Genomic DNA, 12159 nt, shown 5'->3' with positions numbered 1-12159 from the left:
GATAATGAAATTAATATTTAGAGTAATGTATAAGTGAACATCTACTAGAATCTCAACATACTATTATGAGATAGATATAATTTTAAAATATACACATTTTTTGACTAACATAAATAATAAGTTATGCAATTAATTGATTTCCCTTTCTATATTATTCGTATCTCAATCAATTAGCCAGAGCATTTAGTGTGTCTTAAATTTGAATTTCAAAATTTGAATTTCAAAAGATTCACCTTTATTTAGGTATTTATTTTTATCTATAATTTTTTGACGTAGGAGGTTTCTTTAAGTGTTCCTTTAGATATTATTATAATTTTGTTTGAGGATTCTTTTAAAAATTCGACTATATATTATTCGATTATATTTGAGCAAACATTTCACAATAATATAAATTTATTAAAATATCAATTTAACTATTCTACTATATATTATTCTACAAATTCGAGTGAACATTTATCGGAATCTCATAATATTATGATATTTTCATGTTCAACTAAGTGTTCACGTGTCTTTTAATCTTTATTATTTTGTTGTATTCAACCAAACATTTTTAAGAATCTCCATATAAAAAAATGGTATCTTTAATAAAATCATAATCTAATTATTCTTTTTAATCTGTAATAAAAATAATAATTTAATATTACTTTAATGATTGAGCGAAAAAAAATGATAATGAAATTAATATTTAGAGTAATGTATAAGTGAACATCTACTAGAATCTCAACATACTATTATGAGATAGATAGATTTAAGTAAAATTATAACTAAATTGGAAGTTGTTAGGTGTTCCGTTTATTGATCATATATAATATGTGTTCTTTTTAAATAAAAAAATAATTAAATTAACATAATTTATTTAATTACGTGATAATTAATTAAGATTCTACTAATTAATATTATAATATTAATATTACAAATTTACTAAAAATTGTATACAATGACTTAAGTTATAATTTTACTTACTTCTATCTCATAACAGTATGTAGAGATTCTTGTAGATGTTCACTTGTACATTACTCTGAATATTTATTTCATATTAGAAAGTACAATTAGATCATGATTTTATTAAAGATATCATTTTTTTATATGAAGATTCTTTAAAATGTTTGGTTGAATATAATAAAATATTAAATATTAAAATACACGTGAACACTTAGTTAAATATTAAAATATTATAATATTATGAGATTCCGATAGATGTTCACTCAAATTTGTATAATAGTGATCTATATTGTGATATTTGATGATATCAATCAAATCTAGTATATATGAAATCTTTTTGTAACATAAAAATACATTAAATTAATGACATTAATTTCATATTTAACGAGATCTTCCTCTTAAAGAATCTTTCAGTAAAATATTTTCTTAGTTACTTGATGTGGGTTGGTCCTTCCAAGTTTAATTGACCAAATTTAATTTTTTCTAAATTAATATTTTTTGTCAACAAATTTATAGTACAAGCAAAATAAAAAAACACCTAATAAAAATTTCATTATACTTTTTAAATGTATAAAATTACTGAATTCGATTTTTTAAATGTATAAGATCTAATTGAACTCCTTTAGATGTTTATATTCATAATAATAAAATATAACTAGATTCCATTAACTATTTTATGCAGATTTTTGAAAAAAATAAAAGATATTGAGTTGTACAAGATATCATAAATAAAAGATATGCAAATATTTGAATAAGATTCCGTCCAAGATTGTCTAGATTTTTGATTCGGGTAGAATTTGATTGATATTAGATTGACATTATTGAGTTGACATTATTGAGTTGTGCAGCATACCAAGAATAGAAGATATGCTGATATATAAATAAGATTATGTCCAAGATTGCCCCTCTAAATTTTAAATTAAATTTATTATTCTATTTTATAATCAACGGCATCTAAGAGGGTTTCTCGGTTTTCTTGATAACTGAGTTTTCTCTGGAACCTCACTATATATATATATATATATATATATATATATATATATATATATATATATATATATATATATATATATATATGCTCATGATCAAATAGAAACCACTTTTAAAATAAAAACTAGAAACCAATAGAATTCGCGTTTCAATGGCGTCTGAGGACGGATCTGGGGAAGAGGACACGAAAGTAGCTGATATGCAAGTGGAGAATCCTGAAATTGAAGCTGAAAAAGAAGCCGAATCAAACCCTAACCCTAATCATACTCAACCTGATTCTGTAATGGCGGATAAGGAGGAAGCAGAGCAAGAGGAAGGTGTCGACAAGGCGGAACAAGATGTTGAAAAGGACCAGGAGGAACAAGATGTCGAAAAAGAGGAAGAGAAGGAGACTGAAGAGGCGGAAGAGGAAAAGGAGGAGGAGGAGACAAGTAAGAAGGGAAGTGGAATGAAGACACCGGTGTCGAGAAAGCGGAGAGGCGAAGTGAAAGAGTCGACAATTGAAAGGCCTTCTAGGGAAAGAAAGACAGTTGAGAGATATACCGAAACTTCTTTAGCTAGAGGTTCTGCCACCAAGCCCTTTTCGATTGAGAAGGTAATTTACTACTTACTTTCGACATTTTACAGTTTGTTAGTTATTAACTGAATATGATCGGAAGTGGATCTTTGAATTTTGGTAAATGCAGGGGAAAAGGATGATGCTCAAGGACATTCCAAATGGTATGCATTGATGATTTGTTACATTTTTCATTTTAATTAATCAGGCATTGCATGAATCACCGACCCTTTTACTTGCATTGTAATTACGTGCTAGTTAAAGTTATAATTACTTGAGAGCAGGTTTAAAGTTATTTATTGTTTAGTTTGAGTGGATATTGTCGCGAGTGTAATAATTTGTGATTTAATAAACCAACCAATTAATTTATCCGATTTTGTCAGTTAATTACTTAAATAGGCTCTTAATGCGTTTTATGCACATATTACTTTACACAAGCATCTCGCTTTACAAAAGCAACATAAAATAATTGTCAACGTGCATGTAAATATATTGTATTATGTCCGCTTGTTACATATTGTATATCACAATCTCTCTCTTTTTTTTGCTAAATGTATATTACAATCTTTATGCATGGCTTTGTATCTTAATTTCATTGTTTCAACTCTGCTATCTCATTTTCTGATTGCTTGACCTTGAGTTTGATAGATGATTTATGTAAGCTGATTGTTTCTCCTCGAGTTCTGTAGATGTTTTATACAACTTGATTAACGTCTATTCCTGGTATCAGGCTATACAGAAAGTGTATCCGTAGTGCCAATACAGTATCATGTTTTTGCTATTGTTGTTAAACACAACGGCACAATTTGCATATCTTGTTTTTCTAATGATGTAGATAACTAGTTGTCTAGTTCTGGTAATTTGCATGTATGTATGTATGTTATTTGCTGTCTTCTACTCATGCAAGATAGGTGTCCAAATGATTGGTCTATGAACATCTGTTCTTAAGCTTTTATCATCGTTTATGTTGGGCATAAAATTCTCTGAGATTGTGTGAGAAGATTTGAGTATCGTTTAATTTGATATTTTTAATTTTTGCAGTGGCCTTCAAGCTGTCAAAGATAAAACCTGATGATAACCTGCAGCTACTACATAACATCCTTTTTGGAAAGAGGATGAAGGTTATATTTTATGGACTTCACTGTTATTCATTTTTGGAAGTAAATCATTTTCATAGATGCTGAATTTTAAAATTTCTGTTGATGGTCACTATGTGCATGTGTTTCTGCTTACTAATAAAATTATTTGGAGATTTAGTCAATGAATTATAAGGCAGCCAGGCATTCATCATGGGATTATATTGCAGGTGCATACACTAAAAAAGAACATTGGGTTGTTTTCAGGCTTCGTGTGGGCTGAGAATGAGGTATGAGCCGGAGGATTAATATCTTAAATTGCTAAGCTTTTATTTTTGCCTACTCTTCATAGTATCAGATAGACGGGTGGAGTCGGTCTATTTCTTTTGGCCTGGTTTGGGTCATTTTAATTATGTAGGTACTCATTGCTGCTTGTTTTAATATTTTGTCTACATTATCCAGGAAAAGCAGAGGACAAAAATTAAGGAGAGGATCGATAAGTGTCAAAGAAAAACTACTGTTTTTTTTGTGATATCCTTAACATACCAGTTAATAAAGCCTCTACAAAGAAGGTGAGTGGGATTGAGACTATGCGAATAAGGTGTTTAGAAGTTGTCATCTGAACTTTGCCTTATTTGCAATTCTGACAAGTTGCCAACTGTGGTTCAGGAAGATCTGTCTGCAAAACTATTGGAGTTTTTGGAATCTCCACATGTTACAACTGAAGAATTGCTTGCTGATAAAGAAATGGTCTCTCTCTCTCTCTCTCACACACACACACACACACACACACACACACACACAGACGAACCTTTTCCCTCTAAGTTTGTTTGGTTTCTCATTGCTTATTATCTGTTGTTCATGCCTATCACTGAATCAGAAAGATAAAAAGCGGAACAGGAAGGCTAGATCTAGCAAGTCGCCAAGATCTGTTGAGGAAGCTTCAGGAACATTATCCAAGGTGTGTTCCATGCTTGGTTTGTAGTTTATGCTGAAGTTCTTATGCTGCCTTGTTTGTATTGAATTGTAATAATTGGAAGTTGTTTACCAAATTAAGTGTCACAAGTTATTATTATTATTATTATTATTATTAATTTGTCTACTAGCTGACAACTAGTTGCCCAGCTGGACCTGTATCGACTCGACTTGACTTCGGCGTTGTGACAAACAACCATGCTATGTTTTCATATCTTTAAAAATATTTGGAGGTTGTGAACCAATATAGCATAGTCTATTTTCAGCAATTCAGTTTATGAAGAAAATATTCTAGTTCTCTTGATAGCCATCTCTTTTCTTAAGTTTTGTTCAATCCTCCTCCCACTCTGACTTCAAAGTTGGGGAAAAACTTACAAACTTATTTGTTGATGGAGAGAGAACTAATAATTGATTAGTTCTTTTCTCTTACACACAATACGCATCGTTAATTGTATTCTTTTCTTTATCTAATTGCGTGTTTGATGAATGGATATGCTTTTTTTAGTTTCCTTTGTTTTCTCATCTCGTTGAGTATAATGGATGTTATTATTTACTGTAGTAATTTACTTTTTAGAAGGAGTCTTGTTTGTTGAGTTTATTTACTTACTCTGGTGAAATTTGGGCAGGAATTGATGCCTGGAGGTGTGAATTCGCCGGTACGAGCATTCAAATCAGTAGGCGGACAGCCTATTGTGATTGACTCGGTCAAGGGATCTCACATGTGGGACATTGATGGAAACGAGTACATCGATTACGTTGGTTCATGGGGGCCTGCAATCATTGGTCATGCCGACGATGAGGTTTATCATCTTCTTATGCCTTCCGTTAATTATGACTGCTAGTAGTACATTATGTTTAGGTACTGTTAATTTGCTAGATATCTTCATTTGTTTTACTAGCCTAATTGTTGTAGTTGTTCTTCTCCACCCCCATATAACATAAGTGGATGAACGTTTTGTTCTTGTTCTGTCAGTAAAAACATTTAAATTTTACTGTATCTTATTCGGTTATTCTGGCCGTTGTTGTTTGCAAAGAAAGGCCCTCTTAACGTCTTGACATCTCTTGAGAATGGGGCATATTAGAATGCTGGATACCCTGTAAATATAATAGTTCCACTGCAGATGTAGATATGACAAAATTAAACTGTTGATTGCCGCATTTATATACCACGATCTGTAGCCTTTTATTGCTAAAAGAATTCGCTTAGACAGCTCTGTTGATACTTCCACAGTTTTTCTTTCTCTTTTCTTCTGTGAAGATGTGAATAATCGGTTTTTTACTGTTATTTTAAGTCCACCAACCTGAACTAATATAAACCTACAGGTACTCAAAGCCTTGGCTGAAAGAATGAAGAAGGGTACTAGCTTTGGTGCTCCATGTCTTCTAGAGAATGTTCTGGCTGAGATGGTCATCTCAGCTGTACCAAGTATAGAAATGGTGAGATTTGTCAACTCTGGCACAGAAGCATGTATGGGAGTACTTCGTCTGGCTCGTGCATTCACTGGCAGACAGAAAATCATCAAGTTCGAGGGTTGTTACCATGGTCATGCAGATCCATTCTTAGTTAAGGCTGGAAGCGGTGTTGCTACTCTAGGACTCCCGGACTCTCCTGGTGTCCCGAAGGCAGCTACCTATGATACACTAACATCTCCATACAATGACATTCAAACTGTGACAAGTCTGTTTGAGGAGCACAAAGGGGAAATAGCTGCAATCATCCTTGAGCCTGTGGTAGGAAACTCCGGTTTCATCACCCCTACAGTTGATTTCTTGAATGCCTCCGCAAGATCACAAAAAGGAAATGATACTCTTCTAATTTTTGATGAAGTCATGACTGGATTTCGGTTGTCGTATGGTGGTGTTCAAGAATACTTTGGCATCACTCCCGACTTAACAACCCTGGGGAAGATTATTGGGGGTGGGCTGCCTGTTGGGGCATATGGTGGAAGGAGGGAGATTATGGAGATGGTTGCACCAGCCGGGCCAATGTACCAAGCTGGGACACTTAGTGGTAACCCATTGGCAATGACTGCAGGAATCCACACTCTTAAGAGGTTAAAACAGGCGGGAAATTACGAATACTTGGATAAAATCACCAGTGAGCTTATCAATGGGATTTTGGAAGCCGGAAAGAATGCTGGACACGCAATCTGTGGAGGTTATATAAGTGGAATGTTCGGTTTTTTCTTCACAGAAGGGCCTGTATATAACTTTGATGATGCTAAGAAGTGCGATACAGCCAAGTTTGCAAAATTTTACAGAGGAATGCTAGAGGAAGGAGTATACTTTGCACCTTCACAATTTGAGGCTGGGTTCACTAGCCTAGCACATAGTTCTGAAGATATTCAGAGGACGATAGCAGCCGCTGATAAAGTTTTAAGACAACTCTAGTGTGTTGGCTTCTGTATGTTCAAGTAATGAGGTTCTTTTTGCAGGAATATTGATTTTAATTCTAGGTTTTCTATAATCCTAGGCTGTTGGGTTTCATTTTATCTGTGTAGATGTAACTTTACCATTAAATGTCAATGCAATGTTCTCCTTTTTTTAATATTTCGCAGAATGTTTGCTTCTACCATAGGAGGGAAAACTGAAATTTCTAATTTTTTTAGTCACTATATACTGGACACAATTCGTGTACTTGGTTTGTTTGTTTCCCGGGGAACTTGCAGTTGCTTAAAATTTGGACTATTATGCATAGGAAGGGTGCTCCTAAAGAACGTGAACTATTATGTGGCAGGCTTATTGATCGGCCCATACGGCCACTTTTCCCTGCTGGATTTTTCCATGAGGTTCAGGTGTGTTGGTATCTCATAGTGGGTAATTTATTTTTGCTTTTCATCATTTTTAATTTATAAATTTTTGGTGTGGTTTACAGGTATCAGCCAATGTTCTTTTGTCTGATGGCAAACAAGATCCTGATGTGATGGAAGCCAATGCCACGTCGGCTGCTCTTATGCTTTCAGATATTCCTTGGAATGGTCCCATTGGTATGATTCGAATGGGGAGGATTTCCGGGAAATTAGTCGTGAATCCAAGCATGGATGAGGTTAGTTCTACATTTGTCTTTGTGAATAATTTTTTTTAAGGATTCAAGTTGACACTGTTATAAGCAATCTTTATCGAAGCCAAAAGTATTGACTTTCTATATGGATTTTTGTTCCAAGTAATATCCCTGTATATTGAAATTTCCTACATACAGAATAAATTATTGATTGATCTCATCGGTGGCACAATTCTGAAATGAATAACTTCCAGCTTTTATATTCTGGACATTGTCAAGTATTCACTTTGTACTATTGTTTGTGTTCTGTGGAGTTGTCAAACTCTCTTACTAGTACCATGTAAAACTTGGATCACTTTCTTAAGTCCTGATGCACTTTTAATGTGCGAAATATAATTAAGTATGACTCGTAACTACTTTATAATGGATGTTACACAGCTTACTATAAGTGATCTCAACTTGGTATACGCCTGCACCAAAGACAAAGCTTTGATGTAAAATACTTGGAAGAATATATGATTATGTATCATTAACGTTTGTATTCAACTGTGATTTGTCTTGTTGAAGTGTTCACCATAATTGTTTTTAATTATGGCATGATCTGATGAAAAATCTTGTGTAATACCTAGAACAACAGTTTAAGACTAAGCACAATTTATGGGAGATGAGCAACAAACGTGAATGCTATGCTTCTTTATATTATTGAAATATAGATATGGATGATAGGAGAAGTTGTTTAGATGGCTGACTTACATATTACACAACTTATAATATTATATATTGCTAGGAGGATCGGAGGTGTCAGGTGTGTTGTCAACTGGAGGAGGAGGGTCTGCAGGAGACATCTTGCTAGGAGGGTCTGCAGGAGACATCTTTTTCAGAGGCTGATCATCAGTAGGCTGAGACATTGCTGGCTGGATTTGAGAGAACAACTTTGGAGGCTTGCTTAGCACATTCCCTCCATGAATTTTATTTGATTCAAAACTTAGGATTATAAAAACTATGATCAATATAGTCTTTCTCATTTTTTCCAGCTTACAAGCACAAGTAATCTTTGGACAACACGTACAATTTATAGGACAACGTGTTTGCTGTTTCTACACGCCAACTCATTTATAGGACAACATTTTTTTATTTCTTCTTTTCTATATTTACTACTACTGTTTTCAGAAAGGTGCAAAGCGATCAACCACTTCTAACCTTTTTGGGTTAACATATTAAGTACTGTAGTGAACCTTGTTATATTCTTTTCCAGATAAGATTCAACAAAACAATTGCCGTTTTCACTCTGAATATTTAAAATTTAACTAAATTCACCAAGTAGGTGCATCCAGAAAACAGATTAAGTGAACAAAAAATTTACTTAAGTGCTTAAATATTACAATAATTCCGGGTTCATTCTAATCTCGTACCACTCGACTTGGTGAACCAAACGATCCCAAAATTTTGAAATCTCGATTAAACAAAATAAGCAGTTGGGTGTGGAATATGAATAAAATGATTATGCATTAGAAGGGTCTGGAGTCTAATAAATTAACTTTCTTCACAGAAATTGATAATTATTTTAAAAAATTTCTAAACAAATTGGTCAAAAACAATTTAAATAAATTATTAGTTAGAAGAAACTTTTATTATGTATCTAAAATTTAAATAATCTTTAATGACAATTATATTACCAATTAAACTTTTTACCATCAAAAAATATATATTTTAAGTTTAATTAAATAGGGTCGCGTTTAAGAGAGAATCAATCCTTAAAATAAAAATCAGAGACATAATTTTTAAGAAATGCTACTGTGTTATGTTTTGTTTGCATCAATTAATCGGGCAGGTATATTCATATTTATTTAAGGCGTGACAACAGTAATTTCTACTCCATTTATCCTTTTGATTTTCCTGAATATGGGATTGAGAAGGTAACTGGTAAGGTTTGATGATCTGAGTTGCTAAACCTTTATCTTGCATGAGGCTAAAACCAGTGAACAAGTGGTTAGAGAAAAGTTGGAAAGATTATCCTTAACATGTAAATGCATATTGGATGAGAACTTTGTTTCTAGCTTTAATTTCAGGCACGGAAACGTTACCCTCCAAACGGCTGATTGCAAGGACATCTAGCAAGCGTGATTATTCCAACTGCAATTTATAATTTCAGGATATTTGAAGGTTGCTTCCTCATGATGGCCTGATAAAACGACCTCCCCGTAATTCTCTCTTGTGCAGAGATCATAAAGGCCAGTCTTATTTCAACATGGTATTTAGCATTCTATTACCAAAATTCTGAACAGTCTTTAGTAGTATGCTTATGATGCTTATAACTTAACTGACTCCAAAATCTAGTAGGTTTCTTTTAGCCCGGTGGACTTCCTATCTAGTTGGGCTGGCCCAAGTAAATGGATTTGTAGCTAAGAGCAACTGACAGTTCTGAATATTAGATTTTGACATGTTTTCAAGGAATTTGAGCATATAGTTGTAAGCCCAGCCACCTCAGCGTACCTAGTCTGGTGAATTATAATCAAATAAGTTATTTCCTTTCGGACTAAGAATTGTCACAAACTAAAACTAGTGACCTTTTCCATTGATGCCAAATACTATAATTAAAAAACCTTGTAGCATGCTCAATTATAAATGCTTTTTTGTGTAGTACATGGTAAGTATCCTTTTTTCCAAACTCTCTATTGTCCTGCATAATTTGGCAATGTGTGATCCACATTTTTCAGATTGTGAAAGCTTCGAGTCCCACCATTATCAAACTTTCTCTAGTGGCCTTTTCTTGGTTATAATGAAATTGAATTGACTGAACAATCTTTTTCCATTGAACAACTAGCTATTCGTCTGCTGTCATCTACTAGCTAATAACTCTATCGTTAGAAGATTTTTACAAATTATTTCCTCAATAACCTTTTCTTGCATTGTGTGTGCTCAGAAGAGACGCGAGGGTTTTGTTGGGGGGGCTTGCTTTCTCTAGTGTTTATAACCAATGCTACTTGTTGTAGTAGGAATTGTAGTTGATGGGATAGTTCTCAGTTGAGCTTTTCAGCATTGTGTTGTGGGTTTTAAATTTTAATCCCGGAAGGCACTTATCTGTCAATATTATATAACTTTCTATGTTTTTTCTCTAGCTTCCATAGTTCACTAAAAAAAAACCAAACTGTTTGTAACTTTGGGAACTCGTATTGTGTTGAATTTGAAGTCTGGTTTGCTTGTGTGTTCCATCAAGTTAATCTACTCTGTGAACCCGCACATGGCATGGGGCACCAAGAACACCAAACTTCACTGTTTCTCCTAGATTGATAAGTCTTTATAAACTGTTGCTCAAACTTTGAAGCAAGGTGTTTCTATATTTGTAACGGGCATGCAACATCAATACTTTTGTTTGAACAATTAATGTACTTAAATTGTCATAAAAATTTACTGCTCCTTGATGAACTGAACATTCTTTACTGGCACAGTCAAAAATACATGATGTGAAAAAGTTAAACCTGAAGATATAGCTACTGATACAGAGTATAGAAAGCAATAATAGTGAAAGTATATCACTGTATATGCATGAATATATATGTATGCATATGATGAATGCAATGTGAAAAGACAATTATTAAGGATTTCTCATAATGTCTTCATTGATTATTTGCTCCACAGGTGGTGGTCCGACGTACACCTGCTGGTTGCTGCCCCCTTTAGTTTGTTGCAGATAATTGACTTCCCGCTCCTGAAATCCAAATACATCATTATGGGAAAATTGAAGGTTATAAGCTCGATCCAAGGACATCGTATATCTTTGATCTTTAGGTAAGAATTGCATACACAGTCAAACGTAAACTCTGGTCTAATTTCACCCAGCTCGTAAAATTATATGAAGAAGATTACCTCGCGGCTATTCACCATATATGATTATAGTTTATGTGTAATCATGTATGCAGTCAAGATTGTAAGTGTGGCAGTATCTTTAAAATTAGAAAGAGGGTATAGATGTGCCCTCCTTGGAGAACATCTTGTCGTAGCCCTCTTTGTACACTACTGAGAAATGGGCATCAAGAAGTTGGTACACACGTAATGTGTATCACTGAAATTCTAGAAAACAATAATTAGCTAGCTTCATCATAACACAGATGTGCCGACTAATGGCACCTGTGAAAAGAACGGAGAGCCTGGTTAAGAGGGTGAAGAGTAGAACCTGCAGACTATGCAGGTTCTGCGAGGAACAGGTGAAACCAGATGTACTGGTCTTAGAATTTCTCAGGACGTCGGATCAGGGTAGTTGATTCTTGTTAGGTCTGTGAGTCGTCAAATGATCTAACAGTTGATAATACAGATGTCCCGGAACTTATCAATAACCATATGCGAAGATTAGCATGAGAAGGTTCACGAAAAGGACAACTAAGAAATTAGTCCAACTCTTGAACATCTCCAAATAGAAAACTTGTTCATTTTTCAGAGTGCATCGTGCATGTGTTTCCCCTTTTTGTATTCGATTGGGATTTTCATACATTGTTTTTAGTTTATGGATTTTAATGGATTGTATGATATTTTGATTTTATGCGGATTCTTGATGAAATGTCGCAGAGTTGATAGGATTTAAGTACAATGCTTCAAAATCCCATTGAATTTGGTGGGATTTC

General features: G+C 33.8%; 1 protein-coding gene, 1 long non-coding RNA gene and 1 pseudogene across 2 annotated transcripts; all 3 read left to right on the top strand.

Annotated features, from left to right (window-relative positions):
* The first annotated feature begins 2051 nt into the window (after positions 1-2051).
* Positions 2052-7087, top strand: LOC135147088 (glutamate-1-semialdehyde 2,1-aminomutase, chloroplastic-like; annotated as a pseudogene).
* Positions 7088-7200: 113 nt separating this feature from the next.
* Positions 7201-8674, top strand: LOC108228194 (polyribonucleotide nucleotidyltransferase 2, mitochondrial-like). Its single transcript, XM_064079544.1, has 3 exons — positions 7201-7334; positions 7415-7585; positions 8328-8674. Exons 1-3 carry the CDS (start codon positions 7230-7232, stop codon positions 8391-8393), a joined length of 342 nt encoding a protein of 113 aa, XP_063935614.1. The 5' UTR covers positions 7201-7229; the 3' UTR covers positions 8394-8674.
* A 2550-nt stretch (positions 8675-11224) lies between these two features.
* Positions 11225-11974, top strand: LOC135146943 (uncharacterized). The gene is made up of 2 exons (XR_010284049.1): positions 11225-11329; positions 11461-11974. It is a non-coding gene; the product is annotated as an uncharacterized LOC135146943 (long non-coding RNA).
* The last annotated feature ends 185 nt before the right edge of the window (positions 11975-12159 follow it).

Source organism: Daucus carota, chromosome 6, assembly GCF_001625215.2.
Source record: "Daucus carota subsp. sativus chromosome 6, DH1 v3.0, whole genome shotgun sequence".
Classification (NCBI taxonomy): domain Eukaryota; kingdom Viridiplantae; phylum Streptophyta; class Magnoliopsida; order Apiales; family Apiaceae; genus Daucus; species Daucus carota.
The sequence above is the reverse complement of the archived record's forward strand: the minus strand, read 5'-3'. Positions and strand labels throughout refer to the sequence as shown.